Source organism: Taeniopygia guttata, chromosome 2, assembly GCF_048771995.1.
Source record: "Taeniopygia guttata chromosome 2, bTaeGut7.mat, whole genome shotgun sequence".
In the NCBI taxonomy this organism is placed as follows: domain Eukaryota; kingdom Metazoa; phylum Chordata; class Aves; order Passeriformes; family Estrildidae; genus Taeniopygia; species Taeniopygia guttata.
In genome coordinates this window covers 135,562,265-135,577,248 of record NC_133026.1, presented here as the reverse complement: position 1 = coordinate 135,577,248, position 14,984 = coordinate 135,562,265, and the positions used below count along the sequence as shown (strand labels likewise).

The following is a 14,984-nucleotide window of genomic DNA, read 5'->3' as shown; positions in this document are numbered from 1 at the left end:
GCTTCCTTACTAGAGGAGCTTTCAGTAAGGGCAGATGGGTAAGAGAAAAGAGCTGTTTAGATTCGTGTGTACATTAAATGTCAACATTTGCACTTCCCAAACAATAATATCAAGAATACCATTCATCTCTTCTCCTAAAAGAAAGGTTACACTTCACATACTGTGTCTTTGTCTGAATTAAAAAATAATCCATCAGACTGAGCAGATCGTGAAACAAATAACTGATTTGGAATTATCTGCATTTGCATTACATATGGTTCAGAGAAATTTCTGTGGACTATATCTGGTCAAGTCCTCTGGGCTAAATGATATCATTACTGATGTGGTTCTAAGTTGTCAAAAAGATCTGTCAATAATTTTTTTCTCCAAAAGGAGATGGAACATGTTTCTTGCACCTAGTTGAGCTTCTCAGTATGCTTCCTCTGAAAGGAATTCTAAGCTAATTTCTTCATAGTAAAACCACTCAGCACATTTAAAAAAAGGAAGATCTGAACCAAAGTTCTAGTGTGAACACAACCTTTGATGTGTTAGCTGGAGAATATTTATCCCAGATTTACTCAACTCTTTTTTCACACAAAAATACTGCTTTAAAATGCTAATGAGTCATTGTTGGCAGCCTGTTAGTCATAAAGGAAAAACCAGTTATCCATCAACTCTGAGAACAAAGCTGTCCATGGAGTTAAAAAACTAGGAGACCATCTGGGGCAAAGCAATCATGTAAGCTAACAGCAAAGATAGTTCAGTGCATTAATCTATCAGTGATTTTTTTTACATTTTCTCAATCAGCTTTCAGCCACTGAAAGGTTTCTGTATCTATATAACTTCTGAAGTGTAACCTTTCTGCCTCTATTTTCATACTTGAAACTTCTGGAAAAGTATGTATGCAACTACCTTCTTCATCTTCACTGTTTTCAAATCTCTTTTTTAAACTCTTGGTATTTCAGTTAAGGGGGATTCTGTATCTCCAGTGTTACTGAATTAATATATCTGGAGTTAGCCATATGCTTCTCTTTGTTCTTTAGTACTACTGTATAATAATAAGTAGACTTTCAAATTAGGTATATGATGTTTCATCTTTAAAGAAGTATTCAGCTGTTTCAAGGAATTCAGCAGAGAATTTCCCTCTGTGGGCCATGGATTTAAAAAGATTTGAAATAACTTTACCATTCATCCTGAACAGTTTTAGTACAGCTTGAACAGCTGTCAAAATGAGACTCTTCTGAAAATAGCAAGAGAAATGCCCCAAGCCCTGTTTTGTCCAGAGCTGTGCCTTCTTATATCTTTTTATGAAATGCAAGCCCTGTAAAGAAGGAAAAAAAGGGACAGGAAATTATTCCTCACTTTTCATCTAAGGTCATCTTGACAGGTTAATTAACTTTGTTGAATAATAAATAACATAAATCTCTGTTTTCAATAATACATGGGTATGTAGATTTGTTTCACTACTGTGCTCATTTTTGACAATACTGACAACTAAAGTAAGTATAGGCATGTTTTTTTTTCATTTAATGTAAAGATTCTGTATTCATTTATTCCTGTTCTCATAGAACAACCTGTAGAAAAGAAATCTCATTTACAGCTATGGTTTGAAAGTTCTGACACTAAGTTATCAGGCTCATTCTTCATTGCTAGAACAGGATTTCATATCAAATTAGGTAATTTATTTGGTGATCATAGGTTATTAATATCCTTCACTCCCAGTCTTTGACTAATTTTGGTTTTTAATAATATTTCATGCAATTATTCTTCTCAAGTTTTGCTAGACTGGAAATTGAGAATGTTATATTTCTTATTTCTCCTCTCAAATCTTCTACTCAGTAAAACCTTCAGTTAGTCTCTTTTAATAATTTTTTTTTGTAATTTTGACTTGTCTTTGCAAAAGTGATATCATTTGATTCAGTATTACAAGTTACAGGTTACGTTAAGATCCATGGGTCTCATCTGGATTTATAGAACAGCTACAAAAATCTTTTACATCTATGTCATAGAAAAAATGGAACTAGAACTGGTCTTATGGTATAGCACAAAAATAGAAATATTGACAATGGACAAAGATATAATAAAAACAGTCTAGAATATCTTAGCCTAATGTCTATAATCCTAACTTAATGGAAAGTCAGCTATTTACTATCAGGATATTAGAATATACTTATTTGTCACAAAGCCCTTATAATAAGAGTTTAAATTAAAGTCCTGAGAAACAATTAACATCAGAATTGATAATAAAAAAAACAGAATATGCAGCAATAAATATGAGCATATCTTTAATCTATAATGAACATATTGAAATTATTTTCTTAGATAGCTTAACAGAAAAATGTTAAAGGTAAGAATTCTACTAAAATTAATGAGAAAAAAAAATAAACACCTTAGTTTTATAAGACATGCAACAAACCCAGAATAGAATGAAACCCAGAATAAAAGTTAAGTTTAGTAATAATTGCTCTTCCAAATACAGGTGTTGATATTGATAGAGGGTTTTTGGTGGTTTGAGAGATGTTTTGTTTTTATGTCCTCTATGCTTTTTTTTTTTTTTTCTCTCTTTACATTGGAGAAGTAATGATAGCAGCTACTATAAGCTGAGGTTTTAATTTCCTCTGGCAGAGAACACCTCTACAGCTGTGTAAACGAGAGTGGGAAAACAAAGCAAAGAATAAAAGTTCTGGAAAATATTAATGAGACTCTAACTTTCTTGGATCTTATGGAATTTACTCATCTTCATGAATCAGTGGAAATGCCTGTAAAGTTCTCCAATATTCTCTTAACAGGAACTATATACACCATTATTTAGATTTTTCATAGCAAACATAGTGAACTGCTTACCACATGCACCTACATGACAGTTGTCAGGCATGTTTTTATTGAAAATAAAACAAATAATACTGAACCCATAATTTTAGGGTATTGGACTGCTATGGCTTTGGTTTGTTGTTTTTTTTTTTTCCTCTTTCTTTTGTTTGGTTTGGTTTCAATGTTTTGGGGTTTTTTTGTTTGTTTTTTTTTTGTTTTGTTTTGTTTTGTTTTGTTTTTAATATCCCTCAGTCACACTAAGCTTCTTCTGGAAAGCAGAGTAAAAACTGGCAAAAAATCATGCAAATTCCCAAGTTTTGTTTGTTTGTTTGTTTTAACCTCTTTCTTAGATTTGAGATGAAAAATGTTTCACAAGTCTGGTATATCCTGTTTTTAAATTATATTTACTTAACGCTTTCTCTGGTTGATTAGAATTCTGTTATGACAGAAGTACAGTTTTATAATACAGCATTATGATATTCTTCATGAATTCATCTTTATTTCTCAGTTTAGAAATCTTACATAGGGAGAGAAGTAGTCTCTACTGTTTAAAAATATGTTTCATTACTAGTAGTGGGAAGTTCACAATTGGTCATGCAATATAGTTAGTTCTCCAAAGATATAATTGTTATACAGAGTGGGAGGAAATAATCAAGACAGAGAGATTTGAAGTAACAGACTCATAGAATAGCCTAATTTGGAAGGGAATTTGAAAAATCATCTGAGCCAACATTTCATGGCAGAGAGAGCTGAGATGGGATTACCTGTTTAGTCCCATTTTGAAAACATCCAGTTATGTAGACTCCCATCACAGCTCTGAATAGATTGTTGCAGGGAATGCTTGCTTTTATTGTCAAAAGAATTCTTTCTTATGTCATGATGAAACCTTTCGCAGTGCAGCTTGCACCCATTTCTCTTCATCTTCTCCATGTGACTCCATGTGAAGAGAGAGCCTCCATTACTTTTGTAGCCACTCTGGAAGTACTGGAATGCTGTGATGAGCCCCCCGCTGCTTAAGACTTCTCTTTTTCAGGAACTAATGCCTTCAGCCTTTCCTCATAGGAGAGATTTTTCAGCCTTTGATTATTTTCATGACCTGCCTTTGCAGTCTGTCTGAATCCTCCTGCATCTTTCATGTGCAGCCTGGCAAGCACTGAGTAGAGTGGGATGATCACATCTCTACCACTGCTAATAATGTTTCTGCAGATGCAGCCCAGGATGCATTTTGCTTTCACTGTTGCAGCCACACTGCTGGCTCACAGTCAGCTTCTTGTCCACCAAGACCCTCAGGTGCCTTTCAGTGACATGCTCCCCAGCCACACAGATCATGGCCTGTTCTGGGCTCTTTGGTTCTGTCATCCCAGGGGCAGCATCTTGAGGGTGCCTTAGCTAACATCAAACAGTTCTTTATTGCTTGCTCCTCCAGCCTACCCAGGTCTCTCTGTAAGATGTCTCTTCCTTCTCACCCATCTGCCTCACCCCCAGTGTGGTGTCATCAGCAAACTTGGTGAGGCTGCTTTCAATCCCATCATCCAGATAATTTATGAAGCTATTCAATGTCATGGAGCCCATTACTGAGCCTTAGGGAGCCCTGTCGAGATAGATTTCCAGCCTGAGTGCAAATCACTGATCACCAGCCTTTTAGTGAAGCCTGTTAACCCATTCCCTATCCACCTTGAAGACTACCCACCCAATCTGTATCTTGCCCTTTTGTTCAGGAAAAGGCTGTGGGAAATGGTATTGAATACTTTGCTGAATTTCAGGTAGGCAACATCCACTACTCCTCTCTTTGTATATAGTAGATATTGAATGAAGTCAAAAGAAAAAAAAAAAACAACCAAAAAACCAAAAAGTCTCAAAAGTCTAAAGAAGTTAAAACTAGGGTATGTGAGGTTTATGACAATGAGAGGATGTAGGATAAGAAGATGGTATTTTTAAATGACTCTAAATTTTCTGGAGCAAGACTGGGACATTGTTGCAAGACACACAGATGATTTGCAATGAATTTTCACCTGTTGAAGTTGTATGGGTTTTGTGAAGCCCACGTAGAGTTGCAGAAACTGCACTGTGATCTCAGTTACCTCACATGTTGAATTGCTTCAGTTTTACTCTCTCTGCACAGGAAACAGTGATTGACCTTTCTGGTGGAGTATTTTGCTTCCACTCTGCTGTAAAGCAACACAAAATTCTTAATTAAGAACCAAGTCATATATTTTAATTAAATGCAACTAGAAAAATATTTCCTTGAGCGTGATCTAAATCACTACAGACTGTGTGATTGCACTTTTGTTAGAAACTAATCTTTTACAGCTCAGTTTTTATTCCTCATCTGGTTAGTCTTGTTTATAGTCAGAAATATGATAGGATAGGGAAATTAGTTACTTTGGAGTATGTTCAAAAAGTCTACTACATGCTGAATGGATTATGAATTTCTTGGAAAATCAAGAAATACTCTGACAAAAAAAATTTTAAACATGTCATGCCATCTTATCCTAGAAAACATAAATGTCATTTATGCCTTTTTTTTTCATAAGACTGAGGGAAACATGAAGGGAACAAAGAAGGGATAATATAGCCTTGAACAGTACCAGATTTGGACTCTTGCTAACTACATGGAAGTCAAATTGCAGTCATCAAGCTAATATATGTGGCATGTGGAGGTTCATATACTACTAATACTGAATTGGTAAATTGGTAAATTCTGATTGTTTTATCATGATTTGTACAATGAATTACAATACAAAACTCAAGTTGTAAGAAAGTGTAAGATTTTCCTTTTTTTTGAAATTTCTAACCTCAAATGAATGAGGCAAAATGCAGGAAAATACATCAAGGTATAAGAAGCATTTAAAATTTCAAAGGAAAAAACAGTCCAAACCATTCTAGTTCTATATGTCCTTTTTTATTAGCAATCCCATGATTTGTTTGTGGGAGCTATTTGAAGAAAATTAGAAGACACAAGGAGAGTGGAGGAATTTGGTTGGATGGTATTTTTTTGGGGTTTTTTTCCCTAAAAAGTACTAGCTGAAACACTGTTTCCACACAACCCCTCCCCCCCCCCCCAGTCTTACTCTTCTTTTGGCAGTGAATTCTTTACCAGATATCACAGTCTTCATGAAATCAACTATTCTTAGAAGACTTTCCCATTACCATACTTTTTGCTGAATCAGTGCCCATTTTCCAGAATTCATTATGAAAAATATCAACTACATAGTTTGTTCTTTTTTTCCCAGCCTCCCTGTAGACTACAATGTCTCCTTTTGACTTTCATAGTGAAAATACAATATTTCTCATATCTTGAGAGTAAAAGTTTAATCATAAAATAGTCATAGACAGATTTGCCATTTGGTTGCTGTGATTTGGAGGTTGTTGTGCTAACTGCCTTCAACCAAAGGATGTTAATCTCTTTGGGATTCCACTGGGAAGGAGAGACAGAAAAACATTACAGACAGTCAAATTTCAGCAATAATTGTTCAAGTTAATTTTTTTTTATTTTGTAAAAAGGCTATATTTATAATGTCCACATGGATTGATATCTATAATATTTTTATTATTTTTATTTATGTGGAATTTTTCTATTTAGTTAAATGTATGATGTTTTCATGTTACCTTATCCATTTAATCATAACCAAAATAAAACTAAGGTAAATAATACATATTTTTATATGTTACAATAAAAAGGAATTACTCATATTTTTAAAGGAAATTTGATTATATATATGACATTTAATCTCTTTGCTACATCATCTTTTTGTAAGTCTTATATGTGTATGGGTTATACCTATACATATTAATGGCTACAGTTTTCACCAAGTTAAAAAAAAAATAAAGCTTTGAATTAGGTCAATAAAAAGCCTAGAAAGATATTCAGTATTTTATTGTTTTAGTTAAGGAGGTTTATTTAAAATTTCTATGGCATATTTACTGATTTTTTTTCTTTTTTCCTTTTTTTTTTTTCTTTACTATAAATAAATCTAGCTGGTCACTGTGGTATCCCAGATCTTATAGTCAATGGACAAGTAATAGGAGAAAATTATGGATATAGAGACACAGTTGTTTACCAGTGCAGTCCTGGCTTTCGGTTGATTGGCTCTTCTGTCAGAATATGTCAACAGGATCACAACTGGTCTGGCCAACTTCCATCCTGTGTGCGTAAGTAAGCATGGCAACACGTACTGATTTATGTTACAGGAATATCTGTGTCAAACAAGATGAGGATTGAATAGTCTTCAAAAGTATGGGGCCACATAAAATCTGTGACTCATCTATCAGGTGAAGTTAAGTGTTGTCATCTAAAATTTCCACTGCATCTTTTGGCAACCGAATACCTGTTGTTTTGGATATGAAAATTCTTCAGAAAGTGATAGGACTTATGAATGCCACTACTCAAATTTCAAAATGGCTTTATGACCTGTAGTGGCTTTTGGAAATATTTAATGTATATTTACTTTCCCTGTTTTAGTTAGATAAGTAAATGCTGTTGAAGTAAACTGTCAATGCTGCAGATTAAAATGTTTTCCTTACCAATTTTTTTTCTTATTTTTCCTCACGGAGATGCTGTTACTTTGATGCTGTGATTTTGGGGTTCTTTTGAGTGAATATTGTGCTTTGTCAATGAGGTTTCTTTTGCATGATAAGTGTGTCAAGCCATCACATGAAAGACCTTTAAGTAATACCATAAAATTATATATTTAATTTAGGAAAATTTGAGATTTCTTTAAGCACTTTAAAGTAAATTACCACTATTTTACAGGTTCAGTAATATTAGTGTATTGAAATTGTAGTAATCTGTCTCCAAATATCATATAGTTCTATCTTTGTAGCAGAAATTCTCATAATGCCAAGCCATAGCACAATGTTAATTCATTTATTCTGTGACATTTTAAAATTTATTTTTAATTACTGATTAGGTTTTTTTACCAACGGTTTGTTACAAAATAGAAGAAAATGTTTGTGCTAAGTGTTTTTGGATCATTTTCTGAATATTAATTTGTGTCCAATTTTCCTTCCTTTTCTTTCATCTGGATTTTGTAGGCACAGAAACTAAATTTTGCCCTCTTTAGAAAGATTCTGTATAACATTAGAAAAATTTCATTGTGCCAATATTTCTGGGGTTCTTTTTTGGTTTTTTTAATAGTCATAAATTTATAGCTTCACTAAGTATTTAGGCCACAAAGATAAAATATTCAGTTGATAATAAGACTAATTTGTAAGAATTAATACCTGAGGAACTAAGGAAGTGAAATATTTCCTTTCATTTTCAGACTATACATAATGAAAATCTAATGCTTGCTTTTCTCCTGCTTCTTCAGACGAGTTTTCTTCATTTGCTTTCATTACTGCATGTCAAATTCTATTTAGTTTATTAAAAAATTTAAGTAAGTTCTTGAACATTAATACATCATGGAAAATATGCAGTATCTTGCAATATCAAAGCTTAAAAATACTATTATATAATAATTATCTACTCTGTGATAAATAATGAAAAGTGATAACATCTTGTTCTGTTTTGGGGTTTTTTTTTGACTGGTCCTATGCTAGCTGTCAGCTGTGGTCACCCTGGTAGTCCTATTTATGGAAGAACAAGTGGAAATGGTTTCAACTTCAATGATGTTGTGACATTTTCATGTAATACTGGGTATGTTATGCAAGGACCAACCAAAGCTCAGTGCCAAGCTAATAGGCAGTGGAGCCACTCACCTCCAATATGCAAAGGTAAGAATGCAGTATTTACAGGTTTCTAACCTAATGTTATAAAATTAAGGCTGAAAAATAAACAGAGGGTAAAGGAACACAAGACAAAATTATTCCTTTCTCGCCAACAGAGAGACTGATTAACTAACATAATAATCTTATTATTGAAGATGTTTGGTCATGCTATGATTTTTTACTATCAGGTTGATAGGATAACAGTTGCAAAGAAACTTTCCTATTTGTCTGTAGATTGTATTGCTTTTATAAAAATTGTTTCTGCAAGTTAGTGAAGCAAAATTATGGAGAGATAATTAGGAGCTTAAAGGCTGAAATAATTTTCTCTGCATTTTTAGCCAGTATAGTTCTAGCAGACACATAGGAAAAGATACTTTTCTTCCTTTTATATTTCCACTGAGCGTCATGACTTTGAAAATCTTTATTCTAATTTATTAACATTGTCTATTTCTGTTGGTTCTCAATGCTTCTAGATATTATATATAAAATTCTTTCACTTAGAAAAATAATATCATGAAATTAGTCCTACTTGAGTTTTCATAAACAGTTTTAGAAAGGTTTTGTTAGCCCTGTCTTTTTAAAATCTCTTATATGTTTTTTAAATAATTGGTTTTATTTAAGAAAAATGTACTTTTTGCTGTAACCTGCATCTACATATGCAGAAAATTTCATGATTGTTTTTCAGCATCTTCTCTGCAGCTTCTATGGATTTTTATCTGTGCATAAACTATTGAAGTTATTTTGTCTGTATTTTCTTTTCAATAGCTGTTCTCCACTTTAATTTGATAACTTTCTCCTAAGAGATACTGCCAAATAGTTTGCAGAACTTAAATTTCCAATGACTCTTTTTGTTGATGAGAAGACATTATTTTCTAAATTTACAATACTAAACATGTACTGTGTGTTTAGGGTACATACTTAATCTCATTTTCAATCTGGTTGCTATCAGTCACCTTGGTATTCTCGTATTGCAGAGTAATGTGCCAAAGTGCTGACAGCTTATTGGCATGTAAGCATTTGTAAATAAGTTGATCAGGTTACTCTTTGAAACTTTACACAGTCCTGAAATTGTACATTAGTTTTAGGAGAGAGTTTAAAAACAATAAGTACTAATCTTGTTTTGGGCATCATTAATCATGTCAGCAATGTACAGTGAAATCCATTCTAATATGATTTTGTTTTATTTACTTTGAAGTTAAATTGTTACCTTGCATGTTTTTAAACTACCAGAAGTGAAATATTATAGAAAAGGCTGCACACTGTTGTGAGGACTTTGCTTTTGTCCCATAAATTTTTCATATAAATTTAGTGCAGTTGCTGTTATGCTATTTACAACTTTGTTAAATATCTAGCTTCTTAGCCAACCATAATAATTGTGGAAAACTTTTGAAATGGTCAAAGTTCCTTGTGTTTTGTTTCAAGAGCTCATTATTCCTCAATAATGAATAAATTATTTTCATTATTTTAAATATATGCTTGGTAACATGAATGTGGACAACATTCTTGGGCACATGGTGTGATTGTTAGGGTTGTACAGTGCAGGGTCAGGAGCTGGACTTCAACGATCCTTGCAGGGGGAAAAACAGAAAAAAAATACAGAAATGTAGCTCAGTCTTTCCTCTAGGGAAAGAAAAAAAATCAATATTGACCATCAATGTAGCTAACAAATGGTTCTGTCCTTTACTGTTAAAGAAGTCAAATATAAGCAGAAAGCTATTTCTGTCCTTGGAAAAGGCATGTTTCCTAGGCTTGTAATATCAATATTTGAGACATGCTAGAAGAAGCACAAAAGCAGACTACAACATTTAGAATAGTGGCTAGAGAGGACATGAGCCATAAAATGAGTACATTAAGTGATTTAGGTAGGACAAATGATCTTGAATTGCATCTGGAAATACCATTTTTCCTTAGCAGATTGCGGAGCTTTTCAGCATATTTTAATAATTTCATATACAGACATCCATGCATATTAATCTCTGAAATTCAACAAATGTGAAGGCAGGGTCCTGCACCTGCATTCACAGGTAGAAGGAAGAGTAACCCCAGTAACCCCATGCACAAATACAGGCTGGGGGTGGAAAGCAGCTCTGCAGGGAAGGACTTGGGGGTCCCGGTGGACAACAAGCTGTCCACAAGCCCAGCAGTGCCTGTGTGGCTGTGAAGGCCAGTGTTGTCCTGGAGTGCATTAGGAAGAGTATTGGCAGCAGGTTGAGGGAGGTGATGCACAGGAAATTCCACCTGAATACACATGCAGATCTATGGATTTGCACACAGGTGTGTGCAAGTGCATGTTTATAAACATACAATTGATTATAAGAATATAGGGATAGTAATTTTTATGGGAATTTTGGTTTTCTGGAAAAAATTTTCTATTCACTTTGAATAAGTGATGATGTGTTTTCTTGACCAGAGGAAACCATATGAAAGCTATTAAAATAATCTTCATGACCCCTAAAATAAGTATTATACTGAGCTCACAGGTAGCTGTAAGACACAAACATAGGCCAAAATCACATCTAGCCCCAAAATATGTTTTTATTTGTGGACAATAATGTTTGTCAAGATAGGAATATAAATTCATTTTATTGGTATGTTCAGCAGCTTTTAGTGGCCGATAATTTTATGGTATCATCACATTGTAAAGAAGCATTTCTTTTTATTTGCTCTGGGTTTAACATATTCTGGCTTTAGTGTTTTGTCGATTCAGTTCTTCCTAATTCACTGCCATTGTATAAAAAGTAAGGGTATACAAAACCAGCAACACATTGGATATTTCTTATACAAAGAATAGGAGACAATTTTAGGAGACTGTATTAGTATGGCTCTCAAGTCTGTGCTCTTTTTCATTTTAGTGGTCAATTGTTCTGATCCTGGAATTCCTGCAAATTCTATAAGAGAAAGTAAAATCGAACATGGCAATTTCACGTATGGCACAGTGGTATTTTATGACTGCAATCCTGGATATTTTTTGTTTGGCTCCTCAGTTTTAATTTGTCAACCGAATGGCCACTGGGACAAACCTCTACCTGAATGCATTAGTAAGTAGATAATGAGTTTGCTTCTACAAAGAATGTGGACTAGATAAGGTATTATTTTGCACAAAATTTTCATCAGTCTCATGACAGTAATTACAATAATCATATTTATATACATTTATTTGTGTGCAGTACTGATGGAGGGTCTCAGTAGCTGCTGAAGTAGCAGTTATATTGTTCTTGTATGTAGCAAATAACATAGAATACTTATGAAACGCAATAGACAAAAAACATTTCTGAATGCTCCAGCATAATAATCCCTGATAACAGAGATGCAAGGTCAAGACCTGTCTGTTGTACTTCACCAGTAACAGCACTGTAGAACACTTAAGATGTCCTCTGGACAGTGTCCTCAGTTTACCACACTAATAGATGTACCTGAACATCATACTCATACACAACCTATTCACTAAGGCAAATGGATCAACACAAGGAGGTTATTTTTATTCTGGTTAGTCATGAACAGCTTTCTAACTGTGATGCAGATATAGCCAGAGATGTTTCTTAGGCTTTAATTGGCTTGGAACAGTTGATTTACCTGTCTCTCTATTAGTCTGTGAAAAGGGTTTCATTTAGGATCAACATTTTTCACTGAGAAAGGCTTCTTTTCTAGAGATTAAAGGGAAAACAGTCTAAAGGTTACTTATTCAGGAATCATGGACCTATATTTGCAATACTGTAGCTATTTTTTCTCAGGAGACTTCATTAGTTCAACTATTACCTCTCAAAAAATAAGAAAGAAAATAAACTTTTTTTCTTATTAGTGATAAAAATTTCAGTTATGGAACTTCCCTTTCTTTGATGGGATAAGTAGAAGTTAAGTAACTGCAAGTCACAGTTAAATTTAAAACAAAATGTCTGTTGGTTGCAAGTTAAATTTAAAGGCAACATGACAACTTAAAAAAAAGAAATATTCCTTAATAGTAAAGTATCTCCAAAGGGAAATGAACTTAAAGGTAAAGTTTTAAAGATTTATTTTTTCTAAATTTGTATTTTAATCTCTTAGTCATTTTTATCTGAATTGTCACAAGTAATTTAATAATACAGCTTTTATTCTTCTTTTAAAAGAGCTTTGGGAGTAAAAGTGATGCATATACATTTGAAAGGGCATCTTCAACTTTATTTGTGTCATTTTTATAGAGGGGTCAGTGAATTATACCTGAGTGGTATCCATGATATTTTGTAATCATAAGCTTACCGAAAGTTTTTAAGAGCTTCTGGAGTGTTTTTCAAATTATTTTTGGTACTTTTTACAAAGTATGTATTGATAGCACATGGAGTAATGGTTTAAACAAAAAAGAGTTTATTTAGATTAGATATAAAGATATTTTTTTTTTAATGAGGGTGGTAAAATAGAAAGGAAGAAATTAGTTAGTATTAGGAAAAAAAAAATTCAATCAACTTCTCATATAAAATCCTGTCCTAAAAACATTAATATGAAATTAAATTTTGTAGAATGCATAATCATATTAGGGTAATATTAAGGGTGCTATAATTTTTAAAATCAATTATTAGGAATCCAAGACTTCTAGATATAAATGTAAACAGAAAAGTGTGTACAGGAAAGCCCAAAGGTGGAAACTGTAAGGTACCATATGAAATTAACTGTGTCCTGTATGACATCTGAATAGGGCAAAAGAATCAATCAAGAATACTACAGATAAAAAAATATTCTGGAAAACTGTGAATGTTCTTCACAAGATAAAGGTCTCATTTTGTTGAAGCGTGCATGGCCAACATACCTTTTTATTGAAAATGTTCTAAGTTTTCATTCTCAGTAATCACCCATAATTGACAGTAGATTTTAATTAGAAGCAATTGATTTAAAAAATCACACGCTGACAACAAGTGCTTGTTATGTAAAGTTGACTATTCTGGCTGTTTTACTCAGAGTCCTCAAATCAGAACAGTCACAGGGGTCAGTGACATTAGGCAGGAATCCAAGTGGATCAATAGTTTACCACATTGCTAAATCCTCTGTAATCCTGTCAGGAAGGTTCTGCACTGTGGAGGTTGGACCTTTGAGAGAACATGTCCTTAAATGCAAGTCATTATATACATATATTAAAGCTTTAAGATCATAATAATAATTTAAGAAAGAAAAATTGCTATATATGATTTTGATCTTATGCTGTATTGTACAATCATGGTACTGTTGCATGTATCTGAAATGCCATGGAAATCAACACATCCTCGACCCTGATCAGTCTTCTGATCTGGATTTTTCTTTAATTAAAAAAATCCTGCTTTTTAAAATAATACAGGATACATAAATACAAATATCATCTACATACCATGGATAGATGTAAGATTGAAAAAAATCAAACATCAGGCCTAGATTAATTTTGTGTGCATAGTGTATTGGTTTATGACATTTTGGTTTATGAATTTTTGTGCATTTCCCAAACTTGATTTATTTAGCTTGTTTTTAAATTAGCACCTTGCCCTGAATTATTAAGAGAGATGAAATTCTGTATATTCTCTACCATAGCAGTAACTTTGGCAGATACTGTGTTCCTGTAATTTTTCTCTGAAGAGTGCAAGGTGTGTGCATGCTTTCATGACATAGAGATCAACTTAGTGAATGAGTCATTTTGAACATCAGTATACATATCTAAAATATATTTTTTGACACCTTAAAACATTTCTTTTACAGCTTTTAGTCTGAAGCATATTTTGCATTTTAATCCCATGATCTTCCCCCTTCCCCCAAACAGTAAAAAAGTTAACCCCTTCACAAAGTTTATGTGTGCAGTTATGAAAATGAAAACTAAAACTTGTTTGATCAGTGATAATAACCTTCTTTTATCTCCAATAATTATGCATTGTAGTGATTGACTGTGGACATCCTGGAGTTCCTCCTAACGCGGTGCTGTCTGGCGACAAATACACCTTTGGTTCTACTGTTCATTATACCTGCACAGGGAGGCGATCGCTGTTGGGGCAGTCGTCGCGCACATGTCAGCTAAGTGGACACTGGAGTGGATCTCTTCCTCACTGCTCAGGTAATATATGTGAATTAATGACTAGGCCCTGAAGTTGTTTTAAAAACATTTTGATTTTTTCAGAAGGCCATTTAAAAATCTGTACAATTATGTAGAAAGCTGAATTATCATCTCAGTTGAAGTAAAAAAACCCATAAAGCCAAAGTAAGCATAAAATATTAGCAAGAAAATAATCCAGAAGAAGTAGACTTTCTTGGTGGCAGTTAATATGAGCAAGAAATTTCACATTCAGTTGACTGTTAACGAAACCAGTTTGCTTTGAAAATATTTTTTTAATGTGATTTCTGGCAAGAGTGTTCATTTCCACAGTGAAATCTTGCAACATTTTCTCTACAATATGATGGGTTATTTTTCTTATAGTTTTTCTTTTAACTTGCCAAAAGTCTACTAGCTTGATGACACCCCAAATATAACTTGATTGTGTAATACATCCATCTGTATAATA

At 33.3% G+C, this 14,984-nt stretch overlaps 1 protein-coding gene across 4 annotated transcripts in view; it reads left to right on the top strand.

Annotated features, from left to right (window-relative positions):
• CSMD3 (CUB and Sushi multiple domains 3) overlaps positions 1 to 14,984 on the top strand; it is a 574,229-nt gene that overhangs the window by 511,040 nt on the left and 48,205 nt on the right. For all 4 annotated transcript variants that reach the window (XM_032747038.3, XM_032747036.3, XM_032747040.3 and 1 more), the window contains 4 exons: positions 6,769 to 6,942; positions 8,332 to 8,505; positions 11,352 to 11,537; positions 14,366 to 14,539. In XM_032747038.3, coding sequence (XP_032602929.2) covers positions 6,769 to 6,942; positions 8,332 to 8,505; positions 11,352 to 11,537; positions 14,366 to 14,539 — 708 coding nt within the window. The remainder of the gene's footprint in view (positions 1 to 6,768; positions 6,943 to 8,331; positions 8,506 to 11,351; positions 11,538 to 14,365; positions 14,540 to 14,984) is intronic.